Source organism: Mesoplodon bidens, assembly GCF_964165515.1.
Source record: "Mesoplodon bidens genome assembly, chromosome: 4".
Classification (NCBI taxonomy): Eukaryota; Metazoa; Chordata; class Mammalia; order Artiodactyla; family Ziphiidae; genus Mesoplodon; species Mesoplodon bidens.
Window position 1 is genome coordinate 90,477,173 of NC_138160.1, and position 17,563 is coordinate 90,494,735.

The 17,563-nt window shown below is 34.1% G+C and overlaps 1 protein-coding gene across 4 annotated transcripts in view; it reads left to right on the forward strand.

Annotated features, from left to right (window-relative positions):
- FER (FER tyrosine kinase) overlaps window positions 1–17,563 on the forward strand; it is a 481,592-nt gene that overhangs the window by 363,604 nt on the left and 100,425 nt on the right. For all 4 annotated transcript variants that reach the window (XM_081230856.1, XM_081230854.1, XM_081230857.1 and 1 more), the window contains one exon: window positions 2,303–2,426. In XM_081230856.1, the coding sequence (XP_081086982.1) occupies window positions 2,303–2,426 (124 nt within the window). The remainder of the gene's footprint in view (window positions 1–2,302; window positions 2,427–17,563) is intronic.

Genomic DNA, 17,563 nt, shown 5'->3' on the forward strand with positions numbered 1-17,563 from the left:
AAGGAAGAACTGTTTAAAATTAATAAAAACTTTCATGGGTAGCTTGTCTTCATGCTTATTGAGGTATTATTACATGCTAGGCATCCTGTGGTGGGCACTGAAATTAGCATACTGAACAACAGAAGCGCAATTCTCTTCACAGGGTTTACAGGCTGGGCCGGGGATTGGGGCTATGAAGAGGATTATGTGAAAGACTAATTTAAAAAAAGCAGGAGGCAGAAGGAAAAGTGCTGAATGTGAGCTAGTTTTGGAAAGAAATAATATTAGGATTCCGCAGAACACTGGGGTTATGTCATACGATGCTTTAATCAAATTGCAGAAAAGATTTTTTCATTTGAAAGTTATTCCGTAGCTTAGAAAAGATGCTGTGTGGTTTCAAGACCAGAAGGGTGCACTTTTTCTAAACTAGGCCAATGTATATCTAACAAAATAACTAATATATGTGAATATTGGTCCAGGAAGTAACTTGAACTAAATATTGATTTCAAGTCCATTTTAATAGACATTTTTTGTACCTATTAAAGTTGAGAAATTAATGGTAATTTTGCTGTTTACTGTTGCATTTAGGTGTTTTTGTTTTTGTTTCAGAAAATTAAGTCAAGCTTGATAGAAGCTATTTCAGTAATGTTCATAGTAATAAATTTGATATTCTCTTTAAAAGAACAGGAAAAAAAGTAAATTATCTGACACCATTAAGATTATTTTTAAAGCATATAGCTTAGTGATTTTGCAAATAGTCCACCTACATTTCTGTAATACTGATTTGTGAATAGGAGAAGAGATTAGAAAAAGAGAACTTTCTAAGGAGAGTTAGGCAGGTGTTTACTTTCTAGGTATTCTCATTAAAGGAAAAGCCATTAAGTCTTCATCTCTAGAGTTGTTCTATTTAAGGAGGCCTAGATCCCTGATGAAGAGGATCAAAAACATCAGGAAATGACAATTAAAATGTTAATCCCTCTTGCAAAATTCTGGCTTAATATCAGAGGGCCTAATAGAAAGAGAAAGTAGGGATGACTGTTTTTAGAGAACATTCATCCTAATATACTTTAACTTGGTTTTGTTTTGTTTTGTTTAATAATGCAATACATTACACTATACATTAACAAGGAAATTGTTTAATGCCATGCTGTTAGTGAATGCAGTCTAAGGCTACCCTATTTAACATGGTTGTCACTGGCCATATGTGGCTCCTGAGCTCTTGAATTTTTGAAACGTATCTAGTGCTTCTAAAAAACTGAATTTTGAATTTCATTTAATTTTAATTGATTTACATTTTAAAATTTAATTTAATTTCCAGTAACATGATTCAGTTATTAGAAAAGGTTAAGTATGTTTGGAACAACCTAGGTATGTGAATCTACTTTTTTAACTGTAAATTTGATGAAATCTAAATACAGATCAAATACTTCAGATGGAAATTTGCATCTAAATTGAGATGTCCCATACATGTAAAATACACAACATATTTTAAAGACTTAGGATGATAAAATGTAAAATATGTCCACAATAATTTTGTAATGATGCATGTTGATTTAATAATATTTTATAGATATTGGGCTAAAGAAAAAACATACTATTTCAGTCACTTTCACCTTTTTATTGTTGTTACTTTTTAAAATGTGGCTACCGGTATATTTAAAATTACTATGGGGCTTGCATTACATTTTTTTTGGACCATGCTGTTTTATGGAGTTTCTCTAAGTCATCACTGGAATTCATTTGATGCACAAAAATGCAATCTGACTCAGCAACTAAATCTTATCAAAATCATAGTCTTCTTTTTTTTTTTCCTGTCTGACCTCTACTATTAATGATGGTGTTGTTAATAATCTCAATTTTTTAAGCAATCACTGAATCTGATAACTAATTCGATATCATTTACTTTTTTAACTCATAATCATTGTAATCTTTTATTTGGTATTAGAGAAAATAAAATTTCTTAGAAAATTTTATCTTAGAAAAAATTTTTTTATCTTAAAATTTTCTTAGAAAATTTTATCCAGGCAAATTGGTGAGAAATTGTGACAGAGGAAAGAGTATGTCTTTGAATATTATTATGTGTTGGGTAATATACAGTGTGAAGCACTTAAAGTACTTAAACTGCATCTAAGAAAATTCATGGTGTCTGCTTTCTAATAAGATGTGTTCTTTTCATATTTTCTTTTATCCTCACCTTAAATGAAATGGGCAAAAAGTATGGTTAAATGTGTAATGCTTTTTGTTCTGTCAGGTGTCTCTAATAGGTGATAAATATGACTTTCATCATGATCTTGTCTCATTGTTCATTTGTCAATTCTTCTAGGAGGTGATTTCCTGTCCTTTCTGAGAAAGAAGAAGGATGAAATAAAACTCAAACAATTAGTGAAATTTTCATTAGATGCTGCTTCTGGTATGGCCTATCTTGAGAGTAAAAACTGTATACACAGGTAAGGAGAATATTTTTAAAATATTTTCCAGTTTTATTAATAGGGTATTAGAAAACTGATATACTTGCTATCATAAAGCAGTGAATTTCTTTCACAAAACATGTATTTTCTTGTTGGTTTTCATATTTTGTGTGAAAGCATTCTTTGACAGTTGCTTACTTAGTTTACAGAAACACTTGTTTTCTGTCTTCCTGGGGTAAGTATACCTCATTAGACAATGACTTACTAATTAAAATTTGTTTTATTATAATCATGAATGGCATAGTGATAAGATATACCACAAGTAAGTCACTTGTCATTATCACTAATTTCATATAAGCAGCTACAAACTTATAGCCAAATAAGATTGTTTCATGTGTTACTTATTCTCCTTTTTCAAAGAAATTACTTATAAAGTTACAGAAAATCCTACTAGTAAAACAATTCATGACAGTGAATTTGGCCAAGGGTAAAAGATTTGAGCACACTAGTTATTTCAAAGGAGATTTTAGCAAACTTTCTCTAATTATATCAAGACCAGCAACTTGGTTTTAATGCTTTATAGATTGTGGTTTTAGCTGCTTGTAGCTGAAAGTAATCTTTTTTTGCTAAGTGTGAATACAAATTAAGATCTCTTGCAGAATTCATGTCAGATCCTAAATATGGCTAAGTGTATATAAGCAAAATAAAGTGGGGGATTTGATGTAGTTTTTATTTGCTTGAAACAGCACATGATACCGTTTAATGTGGGGAAGGTTCATTGTCAGATTGAACCATTGTGAACTTTAAGCTGGTTAGTTATTGAGGTATATTTTTCTCTCATGTGCTTCATTATGCAGCCTTTGACTTCATATTCTTGTGAGGTTGTACAACATAGAATTGCAGCAGAACAAAGTTATATGCACCTTAAATATACATTTATTTGATCTCAGTGAATATTTTTTACTTAATTCCCCCCCCCCCAAATTTTGCTTAGTGTTCAGTTTTATTCTGAAACTAAAATTATGGCTTATGTTTCAAATATGGTTCAACAGTCGCATGTTTTAAAATACATTTCAATAGGGATACTATTTTTCTGGAAATTAAAACAACTAAAACTAAGCTACTATTATATTCCTGTTTTACTTTCTATGAATATAGACTGTATTTACTTTCTATGAATGTAGATCAAATCACATTGTAATATATATTTGTGAAGACTAAAAAAATTAATTTTGGACAAGAATTGCATTATCACTAATTTCATTACTTCATGTTAAAAGTAACAATTAAGGATTTTGCCCTTTATTTAGAGAAAACCTATAATTTTGATTGCTCAGGTGTTAAAGCTACTTTGGTTATCACATTCTCTACTGCAGTTTTTATCATGTCTCAGATTTTTTTTTAACTCTTAGACTATTTATAGCTTTAAGCCATAATAAATATACATTCTTGAAACTGTTTTAATGTCAGTTACCAGTAACAGTCTTTAATTTCTGGTGTGTTGTGGTTGAGGGAACTGTTGTTTCAATTTCTTGCTGCCTTTAGTGATTGCTTTTCTTGCAAATGGATGATTGTATTTCTTTAAGTGCCTCTATCATGAGAATTGAAACCATTCTAAATTGCCGATGGCAGTTAGCTTTAAAAATTTATCCCACTTACAGAATCATAACATTATCTGCTGTAATTTTATTTTCCCATTTTGGTTTTTAAGAATTTTCATGCATTTCCAAATTTTTGAAAGTCAACCCGCGCTTGACCACATATCCTAGAAGATTGTACATAGTCCTGTACTATTTGCCTGGGGGTAAGGTTCCTGATTGAACATCTTGAACAATGTTGCTGAGAGCAGATTTGACAAATAGGTTTCAGTGCCGACTTTCAGTGATTGGTAGTGGCTGTCTGTGTTGTGCATTAAGAAGGATTCCAGGATCAGTGACAAAGAGTCCAGTGATAGATTAGTCATATCTGTCAGGGTGCTGACAAGCATTAACACAAAAACTCCAAATTTGTCATCTGTCACATAGAATATTTTCTTTTTGTCTTTATTTTCATAAATACATTTTTGATATGATTTTCCTTACTAGCTATATTATAACAACAATATAATATTTTTCTATAATCACTTCCACTGATACATTCTAAACTATTTGTTATTCTTATTTCTCTTGTTAATCATGATTACTGGATGAATTTTATGATCTCTCTAGCCAGTGATCTTTTGTTCCTCTTCAGTCTTAACGTAAATGTTCTTTTGGATGAATTCAATTGTTTTCTCTTCCTTTTTGGTACCTCACCAATACATGACTCTATATTGAGAAAGTAAATCATTCTTTGTGTTGAATTTTTTATGGAAGTGACTTGTGCTACAGGACTGTGTTCCTCTGTGTCTTTCTGTGGAACTATTTCTGTGGTAGCAGTAGTAATTGCAGTGGAGTTTTAATTGATTTATATTTAATAGATATACTCAAGACATGTTATATGTTTTTTTCTCCTAAGAAATATCATATATATATTTATATAGTATAAATATAACATAACTATATAAATACTATATATGTATATAGTATACACTACAGTGAAAAGTATTTTTCCTCATTGGAAAAATTTCTAGTAAGGTATTTCAAAATTTAAAATTTCTAAAACGTGATTAAAAGTTTCCTTTCATTTTTCAAGTAATGAAGAAAGGCCCCAAGCTCTATTCTTGACATCCCAAAATATATGTATGTCTATGAATTCTAAAGTCTCTGTCCTACAAATCAAAGCAAAAAAAATTAAATATGCTTTAAATTTTATATGAACTTATACATTTTATCCCATTCACTGATTAGAGGTCACTGGAATTCAGAACTTGAAAATATTTCTAATTGAATCTCCCCAGAATATCATCTTAACTTTTGGGGGACATATTCTCTTTCTTTAGCTTTGTTGTACTGTTTTGATTACTATGAGAAGAGCAGAGCAATGTTTCATTATAGGTAAACAAGTATGACAGCTATAAAATGGAAACAAATAATTGCATAAAGAAATGGCATGCTTTTTTGGAAAGCGTTCTTGTTGTAATTTCCATTTCACTTCCAGGAGTGTTCTCTTGATACAATAAGTTTCTAATTGAAACTATTTCTGCTTATAGTTTGAGAGTGTTGGATATTTTGTGTTTCAGTTTAGTTGTAATCAACCCTGTTTTCTTTATAATTATTCTATAAGCCAATGTGAAATTTTCTTTCCTACTTGTACTTCATACAAATATTTGAAGTACACTGATAAACTTTGCAGGGGTATGTTTACTTACAGTGGCGTGTTATTAGATTGCTAGTTGTCACTCTGGAAGAAGTATTAAACCTGATGATTCTTGATGTTAAGTGGATTGAGGTTTGACATTATATTAGATTTAAATGGTAACGGTGTTTATGGTTTTATTGCTGATGAGTTCTACTACAAGATTTATTTTTATTTGGGTTTATTTTTAAAAATTGGTTTTGTGCCATGTATTTTATTTGTCCATGGAAAGTAAAGGAAGGATAAACTCTTGATTGCCATGTATTTGAGTTAAAGACCATAATCTATTGGGAGTCTTGGAAGCATTTCTGCATTTCATGATATTGTATGTCACCGTCAATGCCAGAAAAGGTATCTTGGGAGAGGTACTATAGAATATGATTTCTTTTTCTATTTTAACTCTTGTACTGATTCCTCTTCATTTTTGATTACTCTACCACAATGATGCTTCTTTGTTATGGAGTAAGATTAATAACTCTACAAATGAAAATATATAAGACTGCAAATATTTTATTGTTTGCTAAATGTTTTGCTTATCCATTGAGAACAATGATATTTCTGGCACTTCAAAAACATGAACATTAGCTTATTCTGTGCCAGGATGAAAGCAATATGAGAATCATGATCCCTGCCTTCAGATGGATGTGACAGAAAACAATAATAATGCAAAGAGATAATCAGTTTAGTGACAATGTGTACAAGATACCATGGGAGTAATATCAAGAGGGTCTAATATGACCTGTCAGTCTGGGAGCTATGGTGGGGAGTAATCAGGGAAAGTTTTGCAGATGATACTGTTTGAGTGAGACTTGAGTGTATCATTGAATAGAAGGGGAAAGAATTTTCTAGCTGAAGCAAAGAGGAAAGCAAATTTATGTTTTTCATGAGAAAGCATGACAATCATGGAACTACGAAGAGTATAATACTATCAAAATGGGAATACCAGGGAATGTTGGGCTGAGCCAGATAAACAGGGTCTTTCTTTCCAAGGGCTGTGTATACCCTTTAATTTGGCTAAACTTGGGAATATCTAGCCATACATTCAGATAATTTTAAGACAGTTAAAAGTCTGTGGTTTTTAACTGAAAAAGGAAAGTAATTTGAACAAAATTTACAGAATCTTGAAAAATTTATAATCTTGTGAAAAGGTGTAGGTATGGGACCAATTTTATTTTTAAGTTTCATTGGAAAAACAATTTAGGAAAGCTAAGATTGCCCAGAAAGGAACAATATTACATTTCACTTACATATGTTCCAGAAGAAGATTATTTCATCCAGTGATTTCTGATAAGGCTTAGGCATGTGTACTTTTTAAGATAAATGTAAGATGTAGCTTCTGTCTTATTTTTGTTGTTTGTGATTTCATATTTCATGAAGCTATAGATATGGTATGATATTGATCATTTACATTTTTCCCTTGAAAATGGAAACTCTCTTGAGAGTTTTCTTTATTTTTTAAATGCAACTGACTAGCATCTGAGTTCTTCCTAAACTTTGAATGTAGTGGAAAAGTATTCTTGTGCTTAATGTATCTGCATATTTTCTTCAGTGTTTTTGAACCCTTCATCTTTTCTGTGTCTTATGATCCGCCATATATTTAATAAAAAGGATCTTAAGATCAGTTTACAGATTAAGTAATTGAGGCTGAGAAAGATTAAACGAAGGTCACCTAGAGAATTAGTGGCAGGGCCACTGTTAGGTCTTAGATGTGCTGACTTCATTATGACACATTCCCATTCCAGTGTTTTGTTCTGTCTCAATCAAGTATTCATGAGCCTAACAGCTGACATTTATTGATTACTTACTGAGTACCAGGCATTATGCTAATTAAGTGCTTTTGATTCAATATATGAGAACTTAAGCTTCAGGAGGGCAATAATTTTTACCTATATTGTTTACTTTTGGATTCCAAAAGCCTAAAACAGTGCCTGGCACTTAAAGGTGAATGAGTGAATCCTCAAGGCAACAGTAGGTACTATTGTTGGGCTTGTTGTAACATGAGGAGACTTATGGTTAGGGAGGTTGAGTATCTTGCCCAAGATCATATTAAAAGAAAGTGGCAGATCCAGGATGTGGCTCCTGGCACTCTGGTTTGAGAGCCCCACTCTGAATCACTACACTGGACTCAGCTGCTTTCCATAAGAAATGCATCTTCTGACCAATTAGAAGATTCAGGGCAGAAGGCCAGCTGGTGTTTGGTGTGATGGCTCAGCTTATAATCAACATCTGGACTCTTTATGGTCATGAGTAAAAACAGAAGAGGATGCTGAAGCCTGTGAAATGTAGTTTTAGAAAGACATACCAAGGTGTTTTCTGTTGTTTTTTTAATGAACAGTTGCTGAAATGCAGCAGTATTTTGTTATTGCTTCCCCATTTAATTAGAGCTTAAAAATTTTTTTCATTTTTTATACACTATTGTTTAGATACCCCCTTCTGCTTTATCTGTTAATTAAAAACACAGGATTAGCATAGAAATGTGATAATCTCAGTTAGTTGACTAAGCATTTATGACTGGTTTTCTTGTTCTAACATTTGATTATAATTTTGAATATATTAAGCTGTACTTTTATTTTTAGCTTCTAAACCAATTTTGCTACAGTACAAAGAGGAGTGTAATTTTAAATGTCTCAAAAATATATGGTCCTCCTCTAGTTTAACCTTTTTTTTTTTTCTAGAGCAGTTTGGTATTCACAGGAACACCTTTCTAAAAATTATTTATCCTGCTACATTATTCAGTGTCAGAATTTCCTATCGCTAGTTTCATTCATTTTAATTAAAGGATTTTTTCCTAAAGTCACATGTATGTTTCCAGGAATGAAAAAGGAGGCCTTCTCTTATACTGGAATCAGTTAACATGTTGGCTTGAGTTAATGTACCAGAGTATCTAACTGCCTTCTTAGAAAACAGAAATGATGGATTTGGGGTAAAGGGTCAGAGAACGGATGAGTTTTGATTTATGGTTACTGGTAGGAAAGATGCAGCATATGTAGGACACTGTTCAGGAATTCAGCTCAGTCCAGTAAATGGAATGAAAGTCCTTGAGAGTGAAAAGAGAGGGGAAGAAGGGAATAGGAGTACATGAGCACTGTTTCATGGTTTAGTGAGGGCTAGCCTTGTCTTATGTTACATAGAAATGATAGAGGAAAATTGGCCTATACATCATTCTCTATTATTTCTGACTTTTATTCACTTAATTACATTAAGTACATTTCTGGTTCAGAATGTCAAAAGTGATCTTTTACATTAAACAAACACAAATGGTTGGTTTCCATTTTCTCTTAGGGCCTATTTGATTACAAATAACAGAAATTGCTTAAGCTAATTTAAGCAATAGGAAATTTATTAGAAGGAAATAGAGTTACCTCACAGAACTCAAAAGACAGGAAGTTCAGCCAGCTCTGGCAGTCATTATAATTAGGAACTGGGAAGCAGTCAGGAACCAAAGCAGCATCTCTTTCTGTTTACCCTCCGTGTTCACTTGGTCTTTCATTATTTCTTCTTGCTATGTTGCTATTTCATTTCCCTCTTGCTCTGAAGACAACATTCCTCTGCCCCGATGTGCAAAGGTCCCTCAAGTGACATTCGAGTCACAACCTTCCAAGCCCCTCATCTGCAGATAATTAATTACTCTTTGAGGTCTCATTTCAAATTCTTGACAGAAAGAATTGATTGGCCCAGTTTATATTAGGTGTCTACCCCTGTTTTAATCAATAACATGGCTAGACAAGGGAAAAGTCAGCAGGATGACTGTTAACATAGACCTACAGGAGCTGGTTACTGTGTGTGAGGGGATAATTCTCAGAGGATGGAACACATAGCAGGCTCCCTAAAAGATGGCTACCACGCATTTATTGAACGATTCCTCTTGGGCAAGCACATTCATTATCTTATTTAGTCTTCATATTTCTATGACCATTTATCTCTATTTCACACTAGAACAATGTTGAGCCATCAAGATAAGTAACTTGTCCAATGTCATACAGCTGGTGAATGGATGACCCAAGTCTAGATCAAGTGAATGACAAAGGCTGTGAAACTAAGCAAAACACTTAAACTATGTGTTAGATATACTTTTCAGTTTCTTCCCTTTTGTGAATATAAGCAGCCATGTGGACATCTCTTGTATGAAGCAAATCTTAAAACCATTTAATAAATGCTGATTTAGAGAAAGCCTCATTGTAGAGATAAGAGAATGCTTTACAAGTCTTAACTCCATATTTTTCTGGGATGATTCATCCCCACCCAGTTCCTTGGTGAGGGGCTGGTGGGTTTACTCTTTCCTGCAGGTGGTCGTGCAGTCTCCTTGAATCCTAGCTCACACCACATCCATACGACAGACCGGAGATTAAGCCCAGAACTGTGGAGTTGGGTTCATGATTACCCCAGGTATTTGGGTAACCATTGGTTGAATTCAGGTTCTAAAGTAAAACCTGATTTATGCTAGAGTAGCTAGCTTTTCCTAATTAGTCTTGGTCAAATAGAAATTCTGGCTTCTGAGGAATCCATTAGAACACAGATGACATAGAAACAAGCTTAACCTTCTCGCTCGCTTTTTTTGTTTTTTATGTTTGTTTCCTACTCTCTGGCCTCCGAGGCAGGATCAGAGCGATCAACATACGGAACTAGAGAACTCAAGCCTGAGCCATTTACTGGGCATTGACTCACCTCACTAATATTGAGAATTACTAGGGGTTTTGTCCAATTATTATCTTTAAATATGTTTTTTATTTGATGAAATTCAAAAGCACAATGAGAAAGCCTTTTCATTCACAGATTTCCCTTTTCAAGTGTCTCTGTGCCAGTCAGACTGTCTGCCTCTGCACTGCCAGCTCTAACAGCCTGGAAGCCTAGCGTTTGCAGAGCCGTTTAACAGCTTCAGCATAGTGGTTAAGCCCACATATTTGACACTGGAATGCTCTGTGTTTGAATCCTGGCCCTGTAGCACATCAACTGTGTGACTTTGGACCCCTTCCCCGCCCCTACCTCAGCATTCACTGTAACCTTTACCCTGCTTCATTTTTCATCAGTCCTTATCATGACCTTACATTTATTTTATTTATATCTACATATGCAACTGTGTATATATAAATATATGTATATGTATAACAGTGGTACATGTAGACATAGAAACCATAAAAAAGTACTGGTTTACTTTTTATTGTCTGCCTCAACTAGAATGTAAGCTCCACGAGGATACTGGCTTTATCTTGTTCATTCCTTGATACGGAGAACAGTTGCCAGTATCTAGTTTTGGTGCTCAGTAAAAGTTTGTTGAATGGATGAATGAATGAAGTTATCTACTGTACTTTTGTCTCTTCCAATATAAATTGAAGATAATAATACTCTTTCTGACACACTGATTTGGGTTAGACACTGCAAGGCCACTTGAGTAGGAAGAGGGTATCTCCAAGCTCTCCAATAAGAAATATCCCTACAGCATTTCAAGAGGCTCACAATTTAGCAGGAATAGACAACTCATGTCCATACCACTGTAAGATTAGATTCAGTTGTCTACTTAGCCAAGGATGCAGAAACTTCAGAAGAAAATGGCCACGTAAAGCAAAAACAAATGCAGGATATCTCCATTCACTTGACCATGGTCCCCAGAGTTTCTAATGATGACACTGTCTACATAGGATAGGGCCTTGTTGAATCTGAGACACTCATTTTCTTACTAATGGCTGTAATGTGGAGCTTATGACACTATTCACGGAGTACTTATACATCTGTGTGATTTTGTTGAATGTGATATTTTAAACATTGGGCTCTATTGGTTCTTGTTGGTGCCAATAAGTCCACATCCTCACCCTGAAGAAAAAACAAAGTTAAAGCCTAGGAATCTCCAGGTGGTTCATCTCTATCTCCAGCCCTTTTCTCCACAATTTGCTACCTTACTCTCATTACACATTTAGCTATGTGTTTCCAGCCCTGAGTATGTGTGGGCCAGACACTCTTCTAGATACTATGGCTACAGCAGTATAGGGGAGGATAATAATTTTCCCTCTGCCCTTCTAGGTTCTTGGCTGAGACTCCTGTAATGAAAGACAGATTAACAGGAGAAAAACAGAAGTTTAATAACAAGTACACCTCCTATATACATGGGAGATACCCAGGAAAACTGAGTAACTCCCTGAAATGGCCCAAACCACCACCTTAAATACCACCTCCAGTTAAAGACAAAAGAAAGATGTTGGGGAAGAGGGGAGGCCAGTTATAGGAAGTTACCAGGAAAAGCACAGTAAACAAGGGTAAGGTTGTTATGCAGATTTAAGTCGGTGTTTTCTCCATTGATGAGTTTTTAGAGATTTAGTCATCCCTCTCTTCCTGGTAGAGAGGGAGACACCCTTACAAATGGAAATTTCCCTTAAAAAGGGCAACTACTCAGTTTTCAGAGCTTCTCCTGTGTCTGCTCAAAAAATCAGCTCAAAATAATCCTTAAGCCTAAAAGGCATATTTTGGGGCTGCAAATTCTGCTCCCCCTTCAGTGGCGAATAAACAAAACTCTGCCCTTACGGAGCTTACAAAAGAGAGGGGAAGCAGATAATAAATGCACTTAAAAAAGAATAAGCAAGTAAATATAAAATATTCCACATGGTGAGAAATGTTAAGAGAGTCACAAAATAGGATTAAAGGGAATGGGAAGGTAGAGGTAGGCACTGTTCCAGAAGAGAGAAAGGAGTAAGCCCTGTGAATATCAGTGAGAAAAACTTTAGCAACTTTGTAGCAAGTACAAAAAGCCCTGAGATAGGTACCTGCCAGGTATGTCCAAAGAAGTCCAACAAGGGAGACAGAAAATGAGGTTAGACGGTTATGCGGTGGCCCGAACAGGAAGATCTTATAAGTCATGGAAAGGGCTTTGCTTTTAGTCTTCATGAGATGGGAGCCATTGAGGACTGACTTGATCTGTCCCAGGTTTTTTAAGGATTAGTTGAAATTCTTTTTAAAAAATAGACTCTAAGGGGGCAAGTGCAGAAACGAGAAGACCAGTTAGAGAGCTATTGCAGTAATTGAAGTGAGAGACCAGGGGAGCTGGACCAGGAGGGTAGTGGTGGAGAACATGAGAAGTGGTCGGTTCTGGGTGAATGTTGAAGGTAGAGCATCAGGACTTGCTGCGATATTAGACATTATATGTAAGTGAAAGAAAGAGTGAAAGATAACTTCATATTTGTGCAGATATCAAACAATGATCTTCCAGTATTATTTTCCTCATAAAGTCAGGTGACTGTAAAACACTCTCCAATGTTCTGTTTTCTGTAATTCTAGTAATTCAAACATGACTGCTTCAAACTATAATGAGCCAAATAAAAGCATAACACGTAGTTTTCTTTTTACTGGGAGCCTAGTAAATGCTGAGAACTGTGCTAGTGACAGAGCCAAGAGTAGACAGAGCGCCACTCCTTCTGGCATTCTCACTTTCCCACACTAATCTTATATTTCTTGTAATGGAAAAAAATAAAAGAAAGTAACCTCAAGATCTCATCTGCAATTTTTTGCATTTAATTGGACATATGTTTTCCAAATAAGATACAGATCTTTAAGAATGGTACCTTGCAAATAGTATCCTAGGTCACAGACCCATTGATTTAAAGAAATAAGTAAAATTAAATGTATACATAATTTATAGAGGGTTATATTTTCCTCCGGGTCTCTGGTTTTATGACTTGTGTATGAAAATAATTATTATTTACCTAACCTAATAACTCAGTAATGTTGCTGGTTAATAATTACCTAATAACTCAGTAATGTTGCTAGAAAACAATTATTATTTACCTAACCTAATAACTTGGTAATGTTGCTAGTTAATGGTTTAAGTCTGATTCTTGGAGGTTTAATGTCATCTGTAGAACTAAAGCGACACAAGAGAGAAGATGTCATTCACTTGCTATTTTGTTTACTGAACAAAGGCCATTTCCTTCTAATGTAAGGTTATGTACTGTAAAATTAAATGGCCTCTATTATAATGAATATCAAAGTTTTATAAAATAGCTTAGAGACTTACTGTTTGTGGTCTGGTACACTTATTTATACTTCTTATGAATAGACATTTTTATTGTTATAGAAGAGAAACACGTCCCTATTTTGTATTCTCAAATTGACCTTTTAATACTGAACATTTTTTATTGCACAGTTTGATTTGCTTTTTTGGGGGGAAGGAAATAGTGTAAATTTTCTGTGAACATTTTTCACTGGGTACTTTTCAAAAGGTAAGAGTGTGACAAATATCTGATATATGAATAAGTGGATAAATTAATGAATAAATGAAATAGGTCTTATCTGCTGTCCAAAGTACTAATCGAATGCCATTAGATGACTAAGAACTTTCTGGAAAAATAATCCTAAACTGTTTCACCCCTAAATGTTATTCTTCCATTTTTATTTTTCACTGATTCATTTCTTTATATTGCATAAATGAAGAAGTAATTATGTGTGATGCAAACCAGTATGTGTTACACAAACAGACCAAAATTCTTTTTCTGTTGTGAGGCAGAATGAAGGTTTTAGGATGCTCAGAGTATTTTTTTGATTGTGTGAATGTGATCACCCCAGAGTTTTAGTGAGTCAATGTCAGTGCTCTTCTGAAGATATTGTCATCCTCCAAGAGTCGCAGAAGGTGAATACTATCCTGTTTCAATCCCTTTTTCATCTAACAGTAGTTATTTTTTATAGTGACCCTGTCCTATTGCAGACAATGATCAGGGCTTAAGAAAACAGCAGTAGTTTATAACATGCCAGAAAGTATTAATTTTTAACATGTAGTTTGAAATAATTGGGCAGCAAACATAAGATGTATTATTATGTATTAGAGAGCTCAATAGGCACATATTTCATTTAGCTTCTTTCTCCCTTACGTGTCCTCTGTCCATTCATTGTGTAAATAATGAAAGAATATGAATGGAATGGCTAGAATAGTGCAGAGGTACTTAGTTCCTTGCCTTTTAAGACAGTATATAATGAGTAACTTTAATTCTCAGTGAACAGTATTTCTCCCTTCATTCTTAAAATTCCCATTATACTTTTTAAAAATTAGGCATCTATTTACTTACATAAATTAATGAAGAAAAAAATTAAAATAATTATGTCTGCTATTTGAGATATTTTAAAACTCAAGGTAGGACATAACCATATGGCATGATATACAAATAATCTATAAACCTCTTCATAATTAAATGAAAACATAAATGGTGTGTAATTTAAGAATTCACTCTTTTTTTATCACATTGTGCCATATCAATTTTAAGACTATTTTTTCAAATATATATTAGTAAAGGAAAGAAAATTATAATTTTCATATCAAATTTATACTTAAATGCATATCCTAGTAGAAACAATTATTGAGATGTCTATATATTTGCTTTTTGATATCATATAAGCTTGCCTGGTAAAATTCCTCAATTTATTCATAATTTCTAAAGCCTGTCTATATTCCATGGGTTAAATCAATGCAAAACCATGTATTGAATGCCTTCTTTGTAAAAGGCCCTCTTTAGTCATGCTCTCTACTCTCAAGGAATATGAGAGAAGTGAAAGATATTTGATAATTTGTTAAAGAGTACATTGGGGGAAGGGAGTGGACAAGAGACAAGAATAGGATTTCCAAAGGCCTTTTATAGTAGAGATTTAAAAAATAGCATACAGCGGTCTAAATTGCAAGAGCCACCCAACAAATATTGGGGTAATTTATTGAATTTCTTTTACGTGACTGACTGTATTAAAAATAAGCTTAATTCCCAAGGGATTTCTAAATTGACCTTTTACCATATTTAGCAGAACTTAAACATTTTACTTTTCCCTTCTAATTTTATTAAAGAATACTTTATCCACTTACTTTGTAAGCATCTGGGTATTGAAAAGCAGTCGAAGGGCAAGTGTTCCATAATGTTAGTTCAATTGAAGTCATCACATATTTACTTAAGTACTTTCTATGTGTCAAGCACATGGTTGGTGTTTGGAATAATAAATTGAGCAAATCAGATGGGGTCTCTGTCCTTGAGGAGCTTAAAGTCTAGCGAATGAGCCATACATTAACAGATATTCATACAAAGAATGCATTTTAAAGTGGGATATGACCCCATCCTGAGGCTGTGGAAGGCATCTCTGAAGAAATGACATTTGAACCGAAAGTTAAGTAACTAAGGGAAGATGGAAGAGGAGAGAGGAAACAACCAACTGGGAGAGAGTGGCTTGGAGGTGGGAAGGAGAACGGCCTTTCAAGACAGTGAAAGGTAATCAGACTATGACTAGGTTAAATAGTGACTTGAGATGCGACCAGAGAGGTAGCAGGGGCCAGACCCTGTGAGGTGTAGGCCAGGTGCAGGAGGGTGGTCCTGACCCTGAGAGCTATGGAGGCCATTGTAGGGATTTTGTTTTTTTGTTTTTTAAATTTTTATTGGAGTATAGTCGATTTACAATTTTGTGTTAATTTCTGCTGTACGGCAGTGTGAATCAGTTATACATATACATATATCCACTCTTTTTTAGATTCTTTTCCCATATAGGTCATTACAGAGTATTGAGAAGAGTTCCCTGTGCTATACAGTAGGTCCTTATTAGTTATCTATTTGTAGGAGAGATCACATTCATGTTCCATGCAGATTACTCTGGCTGCAGTGTGGGGACCGGACTAGAGGGAAGAGTGAATGCAGGGAAGGGAAGCTTTCAAGGAAGTCAGTATCAAGACATCTTCCATGTTTCTGCCATGTGCAGCTGGATGATAGGTCTCTAGACTTAGGAAATACTGGAAGACGAGCACGGTTTTTTGGTTTGTTCGGTTTTGGGGGTTTTCTTGTGGAGGGAGGAGATTGGGGGGTGAAATAATGAGTTTATTCTGAGGCATGTTGAATCTGAAGTGCCCGTAAGATATTTGTGAAGATATTGAAAAGGCAGTTGAGTATTTAGAAGTAGAACTGAAGAGAAAGGTCTGACATGGAGATAAACAATGTGGAAATGATTAAAGCAAAATGAATGAATAAATGCATGAGTGAATCAGTGAAACTTTGAATTAATCGTGAATCAGTGAAAGAAATATTTGAGGGTAAGAAAAGAACATGGAAAAATATATGTGGTTTTTTAAAACCATTCATTAAAAACTATCAGTTCATTTTGCCCCTAGCTTTTTTAAATGAGGGGGCAATTTCAATATTACTTTTAACTTTTGATGGTAGTACCCAATGTTTGTCATTTCTAGTACTATTAATCTAGTTTGACAGTAAAATGGCTCTAGAATAACGTTTGTTTATTTAACTTATTTGCTTACTTAAGGATTCACTGATAAAGTGTTTCCTTTAAGATCTTAAATTATTTCATCCTTGATAACTTTATAGTGCCACAAATAACAATGACAACTGGAAAATGAAGGAGAAAAATATTTTTCACTCTATTCAAAAATGTCCCTAATTCTGTACAAACAAACTATCAGTCAAAGAAAGAAATTTACAAAAACACCGTTCATAGAAAGAAACCTGTTTCCTTTGGAAGGTTTTCTTCTTTGGGAAGAAAACCAGGAGAGTAAGGGGGTTTGCTTCTGGGAGTCTTGCTATCTGGCCAATAGAACTCACTGTAACATGTGAAACAATGTAACAATGAAATACGTGTACGCAGAATACAGCTTTGTGCTATTCTCAAATGACTGGGATTTAACAGTGACAACACCGAAAGTGTCTCTTGTTGTTTTTTTCACATCTCAAGGCATGTATATTGGTTTACCTAAAATAAAGACATTTCCCTAGTTTTTCTATGATTTAAAAAAAAACAAATTAAAAGAGAAAATTATCTTGAAAAAAGTGTATTATATCCAGATTTTCTCCCTTCCTCTGTTAAGAGAGTATTAACAATACCTACTTCACAATCAGTGGCTATAAGGTTAAATTAAAATAAGAGATAAGAAAGCCTTTGAGAAAACT